Here is a 20,062-nt window from a genome sequence, read left to right on the forward strand (position 1 = left end):
GTGTTAAAATAACTAGAAGTGTTTGAAACAAGTATCATGTTTACTCCCACACACAGATGAACCATCAATACTGTAGCTGTTCTCTTTGGAGCAAATACGGACATTTCTAAAGTCCAGAAATCCAGATTTTCTTTTCCTGTTTTCCTTCTGTTGTTCTCCAAAATAACTTTCACTGCTGACAAGTAGATACTGCACACTTAATGACTGATGAGCTGGACAAAGAAAACAAACAGAGCTGTTGTTCCAATGACCAGCACTGTTATTGCTGTGTTACAATCTAAATGCTCTTTCTATCATTTCCCCTCAACAAAACACTTGGCATCAAGGTTCAGTATTACACAGACCCTAAAACATGTGGACAATGTGCACCTAGTTGGAGCTCTCTTCAGTCCTTTTTTGTGCATGCATTTGCTGTCTTTTCCTCCAGTTATTCACTATTTTTCTAACCCACCCTGATGGACAAACAGCACGCAGTGTACAGGCTGGTTCTTTTCATTTCAGAACTGATCTGAAAATAGCCTCACTGTTGAGCCATATTTGAATGAGAGGGTCTTCTGAATAGCTGCTGAGCACAGGCACCAGTTCATTCTCCGCTCAGCTTACTGCAAAATAACACCCATTGCTTTGCTGGAACGTCCAACATTGCTGCCATTAAACATCCAATCCGTCTACTTAAATGAAGTTTAAAAGACACGTCTGATTTCTGTAAAAAAAATAATAATAATCATTTCATGGATTTTTGGGATAGTCTCTTTTGACTTCCTTCCTTGGTATATCTCAGCTGTAACAGAAGGGAATGTGTGGAAAGATAAATTGAGATTCCCCTTCCAATGAACCTCCTCATTCTCACAACATGAAGACAAACACCAGCTCTGACTCAGAGACTGTAACCCAAGCTAACCTAAAAAGAGTATTTCTGCTGTGAAGATTACTGGTTTGGAGTCTCTTCTCTCTCACTAGATCCAGGGGTTGGGGGTTTAAAATAGAAAATCTGATGTCTTTGAACAGTCAAAGAAAAAATATGTACAGTATTGGCAACCATGCATGAATTCAAACAGTATGGTCCAATATAGATGTAATCATTAGACAGAACGAACCCACTTTATTTTAAGCGTCTTTAACTGTACTAACATTTAAATTAATAATTTGATACAGTGTTCTTATTGTGTACATATGTGTTTTATGTTGTACTTTACATTTAAAAAATATCTGCATGCAATTACATCTATAATTACAGTCTACACTTCCCTTACTCCTTAACCCACCTCAATTACAGCAAAAGGTTAACACAATTAATTGATTTTTGACACAAGTACATGGTAGTTAAATATACCCAATATAAAGTATCATTAAATATCATACATATAAAGTATAATTATAGTATAGTTCTTGATGGATTTTCATGACATTTATAGTCCTCAAAAAAAGAACAGAATGAAACCTATACTATACTGTGATCCAACTTTATAAACGGTAAGTGCATTAAAACTTTATCAAAGGTCATATTACTCTAGAAACCACAAACCTCATTTTATTTAACTAGGCAAGTGCTCAAAACACTTAGCTCTGAATTTATTACTTCATACAGATCTGTAGTTCAGCAAAAATATTGGGGTTTGTCTATATTTAGTCAGACATGTTCCAGCATACTGTATTTACTTAACTATGTAGCATTGAATATTGCATGTATTATTCATTTACTCATTAAATATTTATGCATTTGCTAAAAAATAAAATAATAATAAATAAATTAGTGTTAAAACATTCAATTCCAGATGTGAGACATACAAATGTCATAGCAAAATCTCTAATAGGGTGATCTTTATGAGAGGGAGACACACACCTATGGTAAAGGGGAGGGTTTGCACTCTTGTCCTTGTGGAAACTCATTCTTATGACTGACTGAGCTGTCTGACATGAAGCTAGTGACAACAGATCTGTAGAGCAGACTCATGGAAATTTATTTTTATTTTTCTACTTTGTCAAGTCAAGTCAAGTCAAGTCACATTTATTTATACAGCGCTTTTTACAATACAGATTGTTTCAAAGCAGCTTTACAGAGATAACAGGAAAATAATGCAAAGTTTGTTTCCAGAAAATAGTGCCACAGTCCAGCTTAAGTAAGTTCAGTGATGTTTCATTTTTGTTGTAAAAAAGTTATTAATTTATTTCATTTATATATATATATAACCGCTCTGGAGAAAACCATGATGTCAACGTCCACCACAGTTCAGTTCTCATATAATGGTGTCAATGCAGGCAGATCAATAATATTGTTGAATATTAAATTAAATTAAAACTTCGTCTTTGAAAGAGTCAAGATTGGATAAATCTACAAGACTCATTTACCAGTCCAAACCTTCTACATATCATAAAATCATCTTCACCTTTAAGCCCTATTCGCACTGGATTAGTATTATCTGGGGACCTCGTGGGATTTAGAAATTACCCACCCACATTTGAATTTCGTGTGGCGCATTCGCACGGGATAAGCGAAGCCTGTGATTTTACTCGAAAGATGGATAAAAAAAGCGCACAGGAAACAAAAACCAAATCACAGAGATGCCGATTCGCACGGGACTAATATTATCACAGGACCTTGGTGTTCAGCGAAATATGGTAGGTCATTTGCGGGGAAATTTTTACTTGACAAATTACAGACATGGCCGATTTGCACGGGATTAAGATCACAGCCAACCTCTGCAATTATTACAAATGACTAGAGGTCACCAGTAATACTTATCCCGTGCGAATAGGGCTTTATTCTCCTTTTAATGTGATGTCTGCTTTACTAAAAGATTATCAGCATCTGGAAAGTGAAAGGACCTCATTGAAAAGATAATTTCAGCCTCGAAATTAAACTCTTTATGTGAACATTCACAGCATAGCAACTGATACTTTTTAAAACAATCTTTACTTTTGCCAAAGGGTGTCAAACTGTATAGGTAGATAAAGCCTAACCTTATCTCAGGAGTGTTTGTGTTTTTTCAGGATAAGAACCTACTGTTTCATCTCAAACACACATACATAAACACACACAAACACACAGAGTTTGGCAGCATTTTCCATCTTAGATAAGGCTCCTGCAGTGGTAAAAGTGGCAGTCAGCCACAATCTCTCTGCCAGACAACACATATCCTCATTTACCAGCCACACAGATCAAGACTTCAAATTCCAGCAAGTCTTACAAAGAAATCTACTAGTGGCCTTACAAATAAGACCAACCACAAAGAACTCAGTTTTCCAAAAACTCTCAATAATTTTCGCTCGTGTATCGATTCAATCACCAGAACAGGAGAGGATTCCAATAGCATTGCTATTGAACTGAATGTCAACTTTCATGAGCCACAGTAAATAAATCAAGAACAGAGACAGCGCAATATATGAAGTGATATGGAGAAAAAGCGACCCAAGAGATGTACAGGAGGACAGTAAGATAAAGCAGACTGTTGCTTTCCATCTGCAGTTGAAAATGGTTAAAATAAAGTAAACTTTGAAATGGAAATGCAATAGAAAGTTTATCCCCCAGGGTGGATTGTAGATATGTACCTACAAACAAACACACACACACACACACACACACACACACACACACACAGAGAGACAATATATTTTTTCAGTGTTACTCAGCACATTTCTAACACGCACACCAATAACCACAGCTAAACTAGATTTTTATATATTCATTAAAAAAATGTGAGCATGCTTGCTAGTCTCGCCACCGCTCTGGTGTTAAAGGTATTTGTCAGAGTGTTGCTATGTGGTTGCTAAGGTGTTGCTAGGTGATTGCTTATGGACTCAAAGTATAAAAAGCCCACTCTTAAAGATTAAACAACAATTGTCTTTCCTTTTGTGACATATATTTTAGTATAACGGCTTATCAAATGAGAGAAATATTTTTTAGGGCAGAATTTGTCTATTGGCAAATTGTCCTGACTAGATAGTAAAAAGTGAGCATTGCAAACTAAATGAATGAGTTTCATACATACTACATACATACATACATACAGTACATTTTTTTCACACATTTTATTGCCCGCCAGATCACAATCAAAAGTCGTCGAAAGTGTTAGGGGTTTGAACAAATTACTAAACCTAAGTATGAACAAAAGTAAAAGTGATGTGTGCCTTACAGTGTGGTCAGTCAACACTATTTCTGAGATGCTCTGAGTGTCTCTTGACAAGATATACACACGCAGCAGTATTGAAGTGCAATGGGATCCGGACTAGTGTAGAATAATATAGATATTTTGATACGTATCAATACTGAAATTTCTGAAACGATGTCTTTTCTACAGTATCAATACACCGAAACCAGCTGCACGTTCTTATTCTCTCTTTTTTTCCGGCGACAATTTGACAGTTTGACACATAGTCCTCTCACTCACTCGTCTTATTTGCTCCAGTTGAATAGTGTTGCTGTTACAGGTCCTGAATTTCGGTGCAGGGATGCAAATATTGCAAATAATTGTACTCATTCCCGCAGGTTTTGTGCACAAACCAAAAGTGTGCACACCACTGATCTATTTAAGTCATTTTGACACTTAAACAGTCAAATACACACAATTGTGTCAAAATGCCCATCTTGGCTAGCCTGACAAGCCAAACCCACATCAATATGTTGGGTCTGGGAACACACCATTGGCAGGGCTCAATCCGAGGGGCGGGATAAACGGTTGTCTTTCAAATGACCTCCGCACGCAATAGGATAGCGCTACAACCAACCAGAGCGTTTTCCCACCAGCGGAGCTAGTTGATAGATTAAACTTTTGCCGTAACTGGTCGGCAAAACTCCGAACACATCTTCCTTTTTTAAGAATGACTTCATTGTCTTTTCTCAAATAAAAGCTTAACTCCAAGTCTTCCAGAGTCGCAGCCAAAGCTGATTCGAAATACTGCTGTTCACCAGCAGCAGCCATCTTCTTTGTTTTCAAGTAGCAGGGAATTCACACGGAACCGTCACAACCCTGACCAGAGTTTGGTTTTTCCAGCTCTCAAGCCAATGGAGAGTTGCTAGATGACACTGGCTGCAAAATAAAACTTGCTGCCGCTAGGGTGCATCTAGATTTCTAGGCTACATCTTGGCAAGTATACAGGTAAACACAGTACTTAAATAATTGGGGAAAAAAACAGTGTAACAGTATATTGGATCTGTGCATGAGCCCTTAAAGTTTAAGTAGCCTAATATGCTACATGTTATTCAGAGAATAAAAGACAAAGAGAAAGTCACTCTTTGCTCCTGACTAAATAATTTGTGTAACTTTAATTGTAAGCATTAATCTGTATTTAATTTTTACAGTGAAGACTATGCAGTGTCATTTTACATTTGATTACTTTGTGTTTTTTTTTTTTTTTTTGTCTTTTTATTCTGTTGTATTTATTTGTGCTATCATTTGCAATTTATTTGTTCTTATTTTATTACTGTTTACTTGTCTTTTTTGTAAATTCAAAGTTTCAAATAAAGCCTCCCTGTTCTGTGTGTAAGCTATTGCAACAAAATTACCTAAAGTATAAAAAATATGAGATAATAATAGAAAATATCTATATGGAAGTGCATATGGCAGTTTTCCCAGCAGTATCGAAAATGGTATCGAATATCAATAACCATTTATCATGCAACTTACATTTACCCCTACAGCTGCAGGCTGATACTGGCCACAACAGAGCCAATGATAGAAAGAAGAGGTTGAGAATGAAAAGATGTAGAACAGACAGAACTAACAGATATATAGAGTAAAAAGAGAAAATATAGGACATAATAATAGACAGAGAGTAAATTAGAAATTAGAGAGCTAAGCACAAATAGAGTTGAACGCTCTAACAAACCCCATCCAGAATGAATGATAATACAACAGTTATTTTAGAACAGTGATATGTTAGTCAGACCTGCGTCCGGCTCCTCCACCCGGGTTTCCTGGTTCCCCATGGCTGCTACACGCTGCTCCACAGAAGACACTAATCCATCAGAGCAGAGCTCCAATACACCTGACAGTGCAAACTCACTTCACTAGCGCTGGTGCGTACGAGACAAAGACAATGGGACAGAGGTGTTTGTCCTCTTCTCTCGCCCTGCTGGCTGTGAATCAGCAGCCAGACAACATTCCTGCTAACTGTCAGTCTGTCCCAGTGCAACTCTCTCAATCTCCTTCTCATTCACTTGTTCTGTCTCTCTCTGTCAGTGTCAGGCAGCAGCTGCAGCAGGAGTGTATTCAGTATGTTATTAGTCAAGTCACTGTTTGGGGGCGTGGCCTCCCTCTGTATATCTGCTCCTCCTCCAACTGAAGCATGAAAATTAGAGCAAGCAACTCCCTCTTTTATCTCGTTCAGTCTTTCCTTCACTTTACCTCTATCTCCAGAAATGAAGAGTATGTATGATTGAAAGAAGAGGAGGAGAGTAGGTTACATTCGTCTCCTTCCTCATTAACTTTTCTGACATCATTCATCTGTTCTGTAGCGGAGGACAGCAGGCAGAAAGAGGGCGATTACACTGGGACACGTGCAAAGCCGCTACATGTTTCTCTCATGGACTGCTGCATTATCACAGAACGGGAAATTTGAGCACCCGAGTTAGACTGATCCATTTTTCCTGTCCTCAGTGGGAGGCATGGAAAGATAGATGTGTTATTTTCTTTAGCTCCCTCCCCCTCATTCTCTATTCATGTAGAATCATATGTGTTAAATATTCTTGCTAGGAAAAAACATGCCATCTTTGCCTTATTCTGTCCCAGGCTTGACAATACAGATATAATTCACATCTCACTCTTTTCATCTTCTTTTTATCAAACTAAATCTTATTTCACTTTTCAATCCCTTAAGTTTCAGTATTATATTTTACATAATTTACATACATCTGATACAAAAGTCTGATACCATGAAAAGTCTTTAATTTACAACTGTCAAATTTATTACATTTATTTCATTACAAATCATATTATCAGCATGAACAGTTGATTTAAAAGTTAAATAAAAAAAATCTACATAAATGTCAGAATGTTTCAGTTTTTGGTTTGTCTCTCTTTTGCTTTAATGACAGCCGTAGCTGAGCTGCATGAATTCCACAAGTTTATGTCAAACCTGATAGATCATCATTAAGTAGGACTAGTCTAGGAGTTTGTAAACAGTACATTGCAGATACTAATGTCATGTCCCATTCTGCTATTCCTGTGTGTATGATGAACCCCAAAGTATACTTCAGTTTTGAAGCAAACACTTAACGTATGCATACTGCTGAATGCACAGAAGCTTGGAACGTGCAGTAAAAATGCATCTTTATCAACTTTTCTACAGAAGATATGACCGTTAAAAAATGTCTTTGTACCTTTGATTACAGTCTCTTAACCCTGTCACACAACAATTGTCAAAGTGCTTCTATGGCCACATTCACACAGCAATAGAATATGGTTCACAGTCCTGCATTTGAGTCCTTAATACGGTTACGTTTACACACAGTTTGGTTATTTATGGGAGTAACAACCGCATTTTATAACCAAAATCCCACCCGTAAATTTGTCAGGATTAATAACCGCATTCTCGGAAAAAACGCGCTATGTAAACAGAACCGGACTGGACATCTAGTTCTGTGTTACGAATACTGGCTACTGGTAAGATAATACAGTCACATTCTCCTGCACGTTCATACCAAGTGTGCCGCACAAGTCCTGAAAAGTGAAGCCAAAACGTTTCGATCGCCCCTGGTGCCTAGATGCAGTATAGCTCATAAACCCCACCCTCTCCATGTAATCTAATGGGACATAAAACAAACTAAACAATCAAATTACACTTCAATTTTTTTTTTTTTTTTTAAAGATGGTTTCTGTGTTATTTTACACAGAAAACTTTTTTCAGGCTTTTCAGGAGGAGATTGGAGCTTCAACTTTCATTTTTACATTTCCATAACGGTTTATTTCGCCAACATAATGAGTTGTTCTGCAGTAAACTGTACTAACAGATTCTGTGGAAGTGTGGGTGGGGCCTTGATAACGCGGCTCAACTTCATGCTCACTACTGCGCAGACTTGGACTCCAAGATGTCAGCGCCATATTTGGACACTGGAAGACAGTGAAGGTGCATTGTCCATCTTTTTTTACAGTCTATGGTTCATGCAGACAGTATTCAAGACACTACTGCAAGTTGCTGTGTTAACGGGAGATTTCGAGACTCACACATGTAGGTAAAGGCTGTTGTCAATCACAAACACAGAAAATGTGAACGTAGCTGTCACAGTTGATGTGGTAGTTCTCAGAATGAAGATGATGGAGATCAAATGTTAACTTTCTTTAATAAACACGTAGATAATACACAGATGAAGGCACAGAGAATGATCACATAGACTACTCACACAGAGACGAGAACCAATAATGAACTTAGTGAGACAGGGAGTATAAATGACAGACAGCTGAACGTAATCAGTAACTGAGACGACTACATTGGAGGTAATTAAGACTAAACTGAACTAAAGCACATGAAACAAACACACAGGAATGACATTAACACAAAACACAACATAATCCTGACAGTAGCCTATTAAATTATATTTTAAAACGTAATCTATTCCTGCGATGGTAAAGCTGAATTTTAAGCAGCATTATTTCAGTCTTCAGTGTCACATGATCCGTTAGAAATCATTCTAACATGCTGATCTGGCTAATAATCACAGTTAAGACGGGCATACACTGTGCGATGTCTGTGCGATTTCAGCAAGGTTACCTACTCACACTGAACGAGTAGATGGCATGCGATGTACAGCCAAAGCTTGCGTTTTATGTGCTCACACACTTTACGGTCCGAACGTCGAGCTGCGACTTGACTGCTCAAACTATACATGTGAACTATGTGCGATAAACCCCTGTGCCGGGTTGCGCCAATAGACCATGATATCCTGTGTCCACAGATATTGTGAAAACAGGCATCAGCTATCAATATCAAGAGTATTTAGCATTTCCAATGTATGTATTAAATTATTATAGGCCTAAGTATTATTGTATTATTATTATAATAATTAGTATTATTAAGGAAGGCCTACTTTTATTATTAAATTGATAGGCTATTATAATTAATTTTCCACACAATAATTTCATAGTGCATCACCGCATAACTGGCATATGCTGCGAAGATTAGACAGAAGCTTACTCCTCCTCATTGAAAATTGTCTAAACCATTTAGGTCGATTACAATGAATTATAGGCCTATAATTAAAATTATTAACAGTCTATAATATGTCCGAACACTGCAATAATCAGTCATCAATGAAAATTAAAAACAGCTTTATTTAAAAAACAGCTTGTTTAACGTGAGCATTGTTTAACAAATTCATAAAAGAAGCACGGTAGCTACATCGCAGGTGGCTTGGAAGATGTGGTTAATATGGTTTATCCATTTTGCAACACTAACTTGAGGTAAGCAACAGTAATTTGCAGAACTTAAAGATCTCCCCTTTTCGTTTTCTTTCTTGCTGCATTAAAGATGAAATGGTTAAACTTCTGTTTTCACACAGGCGCAGTGAGGGAAAAACACTCAGTTTAGGGCAATCGGTTCGTAGCTCTGCTTCAACTATGCGATATAGTCACGAGGAGCAACCACAATTTCTGACATGCCAGAAATTCATCCGACTGCCGGTCTGGAGAGGATTATCGCTTCTTGTTTCCCCATGTGCACTGCACGTGCACTGCACGAACACTGCACGACAAACGACGCACGACAAAGCTGAAAATCGTCCAGACCCGAAAAAGAGTTGCACGACTCAGAATTCGGCTCAAAATCGGACGAAAATCGCACAGTGTATGCCCGCCTTTAACCGCTTAGTATTTTTGTGGAAACCATGATAATTGTTTTTTCAGGATTGTCTGAGAGATAGAAATCTAATGTTACAACTTTTGTAACACTAGACATTTCTTTACTGTCACTTTTGATCATTTTAATGCATCCTTGTTGAATAAAAGTATTAATTTCTTTCAAAAGAGAAATCTTACCATAAACTTTTGAACAGTTTTAATTTATTTATTTATTTTTGCAGGATTTATTTTGCAGAATGGCAACACGTGCAGGGTTCCAGACTGCGACCATTTTTTGAGAATGTGCGAGTTAAAATTGTATGTGGTCGCATTTGTGCGAGTACATGGCCATGTACTACTCAGTTAAATTCACGAATGCGCAACAGAACGCCGTTGTATCAGCAGCTGCTGCAGTCCGTAAATTATGTTCAAAATGAACGAGTAGGCTACATCATGAATCCATTTTCCAAACCGTGTTTTTGACTTATCCTGTTTATATTCGGACTATTTTATCCCGGGGTCGGCTCGGCTGCGGAGTTGCCCAGTACCTGCGTGACTCGCACTCGTCATAGTAGACATTAACGGAGAGAAGTAGCTCCGGCTACAATGTTCTTCCGCAAGACACTTGCAGTTTATTTATTAATGAACGTACACGTCACGCGCATTGCACACTGATGGTGAAACGCGCCAATTAGGAATTCAGGAATTACAAGCCAACGAGCCAGCATACAGCCTCAGACACAACTGATGACGAGAGCACAGGTGCGGACAGGGAGGAACCAAATGAGCAAAGGAATATAACAAATACATATTATGTTTATGTTTGATTATACAAAAAATAGGGCTGTCAAAATGAACACATGCGATTCATTTTTTCAGTTAAACACGTTAAAATTATTTAACGCAATTAATGCAGCATCAGATTTTTTCTTTCATCCATTGGCTGCTCTGTAGTATTTTATCACGCTATCATTCATTCTAGTGCTAATAAACAATTCAAGCGCGATAAAACGCAAAAATAAGAACTTAAATCTGTACTGGCGGCGCGCTGTCTGTAAATCTCCTCTCTGTGTGATACACACAACACACATACACACACACAGGACTCATGCGCACAGAATGCCGCTTCAGTCAGAACGCAGCCACATTGAGTTCTCTTTCACGCTTGAACGGACAAAAAACACACAAAAGTATGCCAAAATGTTCACTTTGTCGAGTATCCTCGTAAGCACAGTATTAAATTAGTTAAAAAGTGTTAAATGAACGCAAAGAGTTGTGACAACATCAGATGCTTGTCAGATCCAGATCTGCATTGTATGCTATGCTATGCATCAAATCTTAAAGCGACAGCAGCCTAATAAACCCACTTCTGTGATACATTAATGTAAAAAAATCAAATCAAAGAAAAAAGTCAGAGAAAATTACAGTGAAGAATGAGAGGTGTTTGATAACTTTATTAAATGTATGTATATTTCCTACCTAATAGATCAAATTATTTAAAATATACTTTATGTTGTTTCTACATTAATTTGGAGATTAAATGTGAAATTATTACAATATAAAAAAATATTAAAAACTTTAAAGGTCCTGTTCTTCGTGATCCCATTTTTCAAACTTTAGTTAGTGTGTAATGTTGCTGTTAGAGCATAAATAATACCTGTAAAATTATAAAGCTCAAAGTTAATGCCAAGCGAGATATTTTATTTAACAGAAGTCCCCTTTCAAAGCATACAGCGAACGGCCGGTTTGGACTACATCCCTCTACTTCCTGCTTTAATGATGTCACCTGAACAGTTTATTGACTAACCTCCGCCCACAGGAATACACAAAAAAAGGGGGTGTGGTCTTGTTGTGCTCCCACGGAGAAGAGGAAGAGTTGCGTTTGTAGAGTGTGTTTGTCGCCATGTCGTCGAGACGCTGTTATTTTCATATAATAACAGAGCGCATGCATCTCCACGTTATGGTAAGAGGCGTGACCTTTCTGGGCAACATGCGCTAAGCTGCTGTCGAATCACAACACAGGAACCGCTGGCACAATCAGAACTCGTTACGTATTTCTGAAGGAGGGAGTTCATAGAACAAGGAAGTTATCAGCCCGTTTTTAGGACAGTGAAAACAGCGGTATACAGATAAGTAAATTGTGTGAAAAATACTGTTTTTTTACACGCGAAACATGAACACATGTTATATTGCACACTGTAAACACAATCAAAGCTTCAAAAACACAGGAAAACTGGGACCTTTAATGTTAAGTGTGATTAATCGCGAATAGGCTAGTTAATTGTTTTAATCGATTGACAGTACTAAATCAAATACAATCAAACATTAAAAAAACATACGTGGTGTTTTTTTTTTTTATAGTTATTTTTAATGGTTTTCATTTAAAAGATTAAAACATTTTGCCAACATGAGGTCCTGTGTCACTGTCAGTCTTTTTACATCAATGCAAAACTAGGGTACGCAGATTAGGACAACTATTCATCAGCATGCATTGATTAATTCCATGTTGTAAAAAAAAAACAATTTGGTGCAACCAAATCATGTGCTGGTGCGACCAACTGAGAAAGTTGGTAGCACCAGTGCAACCAGTGGAAAAGTTAGTCTGGAGCCCTGACGTGGCATATCTATGGAGGGATTAACATGGCAGCTCTGTCAATTAACCATCAACTTCAGTTGAGCCAGACTGTGAGTCTCAACTCCTGTAAGATGGCTGTGTGGAACAGAGTGACAGTGCACTATTCATATTGTACGCTAAATCCTCAACACTGAGTCATACCACTAAATACGTCTGACAATGACATAAGCTCTATTACATCCATCCTAACTTCCCATGAGCACTCTGTCTCTATATGGAAAGTGATACAGCATCACCGAGTTGTCATGTATTGGAAATGGGAGTGTTAATTAAAAGACGACGACACAGAAGGACATGTGACCTTAGGCACAATGGGCAAGTTGTCCACTAACACTAGCATAGATGTTATTTATAGACCAGAGACCATGTGCCTCTCACTTCATTTCACTTTTGAGACCTAACAGCAAAGGAAAGCTTCATTTAAATATTAATGATGCCCTGCTATGGCTGGCTAAGGTGATGTGAGTTGTAATATACTGTAGCAGTGGCTGATATTCTCCATAAAGCATTGTTACTGTCTCTCTCATACTATATATCATGGCAATTTGTAACTATTTTACATTTTGACCAATTGGTGACGTATTTGTATGATCTCATATATATGTTTTCGTCATATCTATGACGTAAATAAGCATTGGTTAGCATTTTACAACAAATTCATATTAGGTGGATCCCTAATTTAAGATTCAGCTTCTGAAGGGCAGCTGATATATCATGCAATGTAATAATAATTAAGACCAACTGTCCAAATATTCATGGCATTCCTTGGTTGGCAGCCAGCTACTTAATCGTTCAGCTTTAGTATATCAAAACATGACAACAAAGCACATCAACCGACAGAACAGGATCTGAAAAGGTGGTTACCCTGCTAATGCACCATGACTGAAAACATTCCAATATTACACCATCTTGACTCACATGATGAAATTATTACATAATATATAGTCAGTCATATTTGCTCTCCTTCAACACTGAGTTGTTTCACCAATGTTGCAAGAAAAAGCATCACACTACATTTCCAGTCTAGTGCATGTCAGATTTTGATTTGTTATTATTATATAAGTGTACTTATGAACAACATGTATTATAATGATATAACCATGCAAAGTGAGCAATGTGGCCACTGTAGTATAAAATGTTCCTGAATCTGAATATCTAATAAACTGGACATAAATTTTTAGGGCCCAAGCCCTGAACGGGCAAAGGCCCTATTGTGTCCGGAAGGATTTTTAGGGCCCAAGCCCTGAAAGGGCAAAGGCCCTATTGTGTCCGGAAGGATATATATATATATTTTTTTTTGCCTTTTTGCCACTTTTGGGGCCCTTAACATGCTCAAAAACTCTTGAAATTTTGCACACACGTCAGAACCTGTGGCCATCAGTGCCGGACTGAAGCTGGTACCCGGGCGTGGCAGGGGGGCTCGACAGCGCCCCCTGGAATGGTGTCCGAAAACTTGGTCCATAAATCAAACACGCTTGCATGTAATAATATGAAACTCAGTACACATATAGATCTCATCGGGCCGAACAACTTTCGTGCTCTAAGTTTTACAAAAGCCCAACAGGAAGTCGGTTATTATACGTTGTTTGGAAAATGCATACAATGGAATGTGAAATACTCCTCCTAGGGAATTCATCCGATCGCCACCAAACTCGGTGTGAATGAAGTCAAGACATTGAGGATGAATTCTTGTGAACGGATTTTTGATATCTCGAACGGTTTGGCCGTGGCGAGGAAACAAATTTATGGCGAATAATGGGACACAGGAAGTGTGTTATAACTTCTGCATACATTAACTGATCTTGATGAAACTTCCGCAGTGTGTTCGTTGTAAGAGGCCGATCACATGGATGTGACTATTGTGAGTCAAAGTTATAGCGCCACCAACTGGCAGCAGGAAGTTTGTCACTTTCAAAATGCTTTGAAATCACTCTTATTTTTACCCGATTTGCTTCAAACTTTATGTGTATAATGTAGACACACGGCAGATGCAGACCTGTGAAAGGATTATTGATATCTTAGATACGGTTGCCATGGCAACGCATCGAACTTTAATATTATTTTTTGATGCTTTTGAGACTCTTAGCATGCTTGAAATTGGATGAAACTCGACAGACACATCACATTTATTAGCCAGTAGACATGTGCAAAATTTCAGAAGTGGGCGTGGTGGAATGGCTCAGTAGTGCCACCTTTTGACCAAAGTGGGGGGTGAGATTCATCTACAGCAACAAAACTTGGTATGTATATTGTTCTCATCAAGCCGGACCACTTTCTAATTTACAGTTATTAGCTCCGACCAACAGGAAGTAAGATATTTTGGTTTGAATGTGGATTTTTCTGGAGAATTTTCTCTCTCTCTCTCTCTCTGTCTATGTGTGTGTGAGGGGTGGGGGGGATTTTTCACCCTTGAATGGGGTCTGAAAACTTGGTCCATAGATCAAACACGCTTGCATGAATTAATATGAAACTCAGTACACGTATAGATCTCATCGGGCCGAACAACTTTCCCTTGGTCAAGTTTTACGCCAGCCCAACAGGAAGTCGGCTATTATGGGTTGTTTGGAGAACGCTTGCTCTGGAATTTGAAATAATCCTCCCAGGCAATTCTTTCAATTGCCACCAAACTCGGTCAGCATGAATAAAGACATTGAGGATGCTAAATTGCGGACGGATTTTTGATATCTCGAACGGTTTGGCCGTGGCGAGGAAACAAATTTATGGCGAGAAAAGATAAAAACGAAGTGTTATAACTTCTGCATACATTAACTGATCTTGATGAAACTTCAGCAGTGTGTTCGTGGTAAGAGGCCGATCACTTGTATGTAACTATTGTTAGTCAAAGTTATAGCGCCACCAACTGGCAGCAGGAAGTGTGTCACTTTCTAAATGCTTTTGACAAAAGTGGGGGGGTTAATTTTATGTACAGTCACAAAAATCAGTACGCATATTGGTGTCATCGAGCCGGACAATTTTCTAATTTACAGTCATTAGCTCCGAGCAACAGGAAGTCAGATATTTTGGTTTGAATGTGGATTTTTGCAAAATCAGCCTCTGAATTTTTACCCACTCCTCTTAAGTGGTTTATTTTATTCCCACCAAACTTTTTCAACATGATGAAAATACATTAAAGATGCTAAATTGTAAACAGATTATAAATATCTCAAACGGTTTTGCTATGGCGAGGGATTAATGTCAAAAAAGGAAACACTAAAAGCCTCATATCTTCTAAAAGATTATATATAAAATTATACAAATATCAGAACTAAACCCATTTTATTCTTTTTTTTTCAATTTAATAATTGTTTAAGTTTAAAAACATCCAGAATGTTTTTTTAGCCCAAAAATAAATAAATTATGTCATTCATAGTGCTATACTGCCCTCTTGTGTTCAAAATCAGGTAGGCCTATTGTATCTATATAAAAATATACTAGGTATGTGACGGTGAGAATATTTTAACACCGGTTAATCAACGTGTGACACCGCTGGAGGCTTTTGAATCGCTAACTTAAAAACATATGTTTGTCCGCACTGACATGGATAATGCTGCAGAGCAGAGCGAGCGTTTTCAATGAATTCCTATGGAAGTAGGAATGAACTAAAAAACGTTGACTCTATTCTGCTCGTTCCTCGCCATGGACGCGCACCGTTATGAATGCCCGTGCAGCCGTGAGCATTTTAGTTTAATTTTAAAATTAGCGCCATTTCGGGGGCAGATTGCTTGAATTTATTTTACAAAAGCACAATGTTGTGTTTTATTTCGACTGTACACAAATATAAGTTAACACTTTGCAGTTTGAATGATGTTAGGGTTAGGGTTATATATATATTAGGGGTGTCGCAATATACCGGTATTGACGATAATCGTGATATTCAAAGCATGAAATATCGACATCGTGTTAATTTAGAGCAATACAATATACCGGTATTGGCGATATTGGCGTTTTCTAGACGCAGCGCTCGTCCGCGCCCGCGCAGCTAGAGTGAAACACTCTGTCCACACCCTAAAAAGTAAGCTGAGCTCGCCAGTATTAACAACAGAGTTCTTCGGCTTCAAAGAAAACAGCACCTTAGAGGTGGTCGTACACCGGACGAGAAGCGCAGCGCCACGTCTTTAAAATTCGAACACATTCTGTATGAGTGTACACACACCGGACGAGAAGCACAGCGCGGTTCTATTCGGCGTCTGTCCGCGGCGCCCAGCAACGGCTCAGGACCTTGTTCAAAATCCTGCCGCGACACAGACTGCAGAAAAAAGTGTTCAGATCACAGACTCAGCAACTATTGTATTTAATTGTACAGTATAATCATAACATAGTACAGACATTATCTCAATTCCATAATGTCCTTAAACATAATGATATTGCTGGCCATAAACTGAGAAAGTGCGTGTCCGGTGTGCAATACCTCGAGTTGTCATAGACGCGACGCAGCTATTATTTTACTAGTCATCATGGAATGGGAAACGTGACATTAACTGTTAACAGGGGGTTTCTGTCATTCTGTGTTCATATATTTAATAAAGGGTGATTATTAAAATTAAGAACCCCGTTTTCTTTACTCATCTTATTTTTGTATTTGTATTTGCACTTGATTTTTTTATTCAAATCTGCTATCTGCATGACTTTATTGGCGCCAGTGCAACAACAGGTTTAAGAGCTTTTCAGTTCTTCAGGAAACCTTCAGACAGTGTTTGGCTTCAGTTTGAAACCAGATAAACTTCACATGCTTGTCTTCCTTCACAAAAATTTGCCATAGATTGAGTACCCCCCCCCCCCCCCCCATAGATTCTATAGATATCGCGATATATCGATATCGTGAATTCTTTTGGCCACAATAACCGTGGTGTGAAAAATCTAACATCGCGACAGCCCTAATATATATATATATATATATATATATATATATATATATGGGGTTTTTTTTTGTGACAAGACAGAGAATATTACTTATCTGATATATATATATAGTTACATTTATATTTATATATATATATATATATATATATATATATATATATATATATATATATATATATATATATATATATATATATAGCTGCGAGCAGCGATGGAGGGCCCAAGCCGGTGACAACGCCACCTCGGTGCCTTTAGTGCCACCGGCTTGGGCCCGCAATCGCTGCTCGCAGCTATATTTTTTTACTTGAATTTGTTCATATGAAAAAGTAAATATTTTTTACATTCCATAACAGTAAAACTAATATTTCACTACAAGGATACACAACTGCTAACACTATTTAAAAATATTTCTCTCTATTTAAAAAAAAAAAATCTCAAATTTTTATTTTATTTCTCACTATAGGCGAGTCCACTATACTGCAGAGATAGTGAGTCAGCATCGCCAACTTCATCATTGCAGCCAACACTGACTAGTTTACTAGAAACACTAGTTTACCAATAAATTATTCAAATGTTCAGTCTTCTTGCGGTTTTTTCCGAACGCATTCATAATCATAACTTCCTGGTGCACTGCGGCATTTGTAATCTATCCGTTTGAGCGCTAATTTATATATTTTGTATATATTTAAGTAATTAAATTAATATCATAAACATGCAATTAGTCGACTATTCGCTTAAAGGTGAACTAAGTAACTTTTTTACCTTAACTGAACAGCTTCGGAGTCATTGGAATGGTTATATTACTTATTTCTGGTTGAATGGTGGTCGTTTCGCACCCCCCTGGTGCCCGTGAGCGGAAAATCCGCACTTGCAACTTTGAGCCGGCGGGCCGCCGGCCGCCGCGTCAGGAAGTATCGCGTGATATCAGGTCTCGCGATGTAAACAATTGCTTTACGGCCAAAAGAAATCTGCTAAAATGCTGTGATTATTGCGCTCCCTCACGCTGTTCGAACCCGAATGAAGAAGACGTTTTAAAGAATGTCCCATCTGCTCTGATGTCGTTGATCTACTAGCCTCTGGTGTCTGAGAATCGCCAACAAGTTTTTACAACAGTGTTGTCAAATATCTATTCCGAAGCTGTGGGGGGAGCTCTAGAGAGAAACCTGCGAGCAAAAAGCGAGAATACAGCGAAGAAATCCCGAAACTACTGAGCCCCGCTTTAAATGAACGAATACTAGTCGACTAGAAAAATCTATAGTCGGTGGTAACCCTAGTAAAACCACATTTTTTCCATCTTAAAAATATATCTAAATTACGACATGTATGCTTTCAATGTCTCAATTTCAATTCATGCGTTCATGACCTCCAGGCTAGATTATTATAATTCTCTACTGGGTGGTTGCCCTGCATGCTTAATAAACAAACTCCAGCTGGTCCAAAACGCAGCAGCTCGAGTTCTTACTAGAACCAGGAAGTATGACTATATTAGCTAGGGATGCACGATATATCGTATATATTTTTTATCTTATCGTTATCGATCCGATAAGAAAATTAGGCCGATATATTAAAGCAGATAGATAATGAATTATTTACATCAGCTGAGACACTTCAAATGCACGCTGTTCGCCATGATGGAATCGCTTCGAAAAGGAAGATAGTTAAGTGCAACATGTGCAGCACAAATCTGTCATATAGGCTTCATAACATTATAATGAGAACACAACTGTAAAAGAATGTCATGGATTCTTGTTCACCAGTGTTTCAGCGCGACGAGTTCGTTGTGGTGGAAAGCGCAAGTGCTATGTAGCATGTGCTACGGAGTCAAGCCTGCATGACAAGAACAGTCAAGTTCGCTTGAGCATTCGCAGCATTTTGTGCCCATTGTAAATTGTAATATTATGTTCATTTTGTGTATATATATCTGATTAATCACATATATGATGCGTTTGTTTGAGTTAATGCATGAATGATGCAGTAAAGCGCTTCATTGTACCGGCGATCAAGTTTAGCTCCAGCGCGTGCAGCTCAAACAGCAATGCACATTAATAACTATGACTGGGATTGTTATATACATGACATGATAATAAGAACACTATTATAATCTAGGGATGCACCGATCCACATTTTTTCACTTCCGATCCGATCCCGATACCTGAATTTGGATATCGGCCGATACCGATACTATTCCGATACCAGAGCTGTGTTTGATTTAATATTATTATTATCATTATTGTTTATTTTATATGTTGCTGAAATAAACTTCTCTCAACAGGCAAGTATGAATGATATGTTATGTACGTATGTCCCAAAAGGCAACTTGAGGTAAGTATAAGGTCAGAAAAGGAAGTCAGAAAAACAGGAAATCCTGTTAACAGGAAAAATCCCATTCTGAAAACAAATATGCAACTGTAAGGGTTTCAAATTGATTGTCATGTCAATATTTATTACATTCCCAAAATGTCAAATACTTGCGTCTTGAAATATAAGAAAAGTGCAAGTGTAAACATCTTACACACACACTATCTGAAGGGTGATCCTCGCTCCGATGCAGTAACTCTCTCGATGAATGCTCGATCAACATCAGCATCGTGCAAACAAACAACCGGATTTCGCCTCAGACGCGCGTCGATTTCGCTTCAAACTTTTGCTTTTTACGCACGTCAATTTTTCTCTGGTCGCGCGAATGGATTCAAAATATTAAAGCGTCCAAATAGACGCGGTAGACGCGAATTTGATGCGCTATTCGCGTTTGGTGTGAACGCACAGTAACGTGGTGCTTTTTTAAATGTTTGATTGC

At 38.1% G+C, this 20,062-nt stretch overlaps 1 protein-coding gene across 10 annotated transcripts in view; it reads right to left on the reverse strand.

Annotated features, from left to right (window-relative positions):
- Window positions 1–20,062, reverse strand: part of specc1 (sperm antigen with calponin homology and coiled-coil domains 1) — a 229,498-nt gene that overhangs the window by 126,398 nt on the left and 83,038 nt on the right. Inside the window, exon 1 of one of the 10 annotated variants that reach the window (XM_084412870.1) lies at window positions 5,887–6,674. The exons of the other annotated variants lie outside the window; for them this stretch is intronic. Within the exon in view, the coding sequence (XP_084268996.1) occupies window positions 5,887–5,926 (40 nt within the window). The 5' untranslated portion in view covers window positions 5,927–6,674. Of the gene's footprint in view, window positions 1–5,886; window positions 6,675–20,062 lie in introns of those variants that run through there. 10 annotated transcript variants of the gene reach the window in all.

The sequence above is a fragment of the Rutilus rutilus genome (assembly GCF_951802725.1).
Source record: "Rutilus rutilus genome assembly, chromosome: 7".
Lineage (NCBI taxonomy): Eukaryota > Metazoa > Chordata > Actinopteri > Cypriniformes > Leuciscidae > Rutilus > Rutilus rutilus.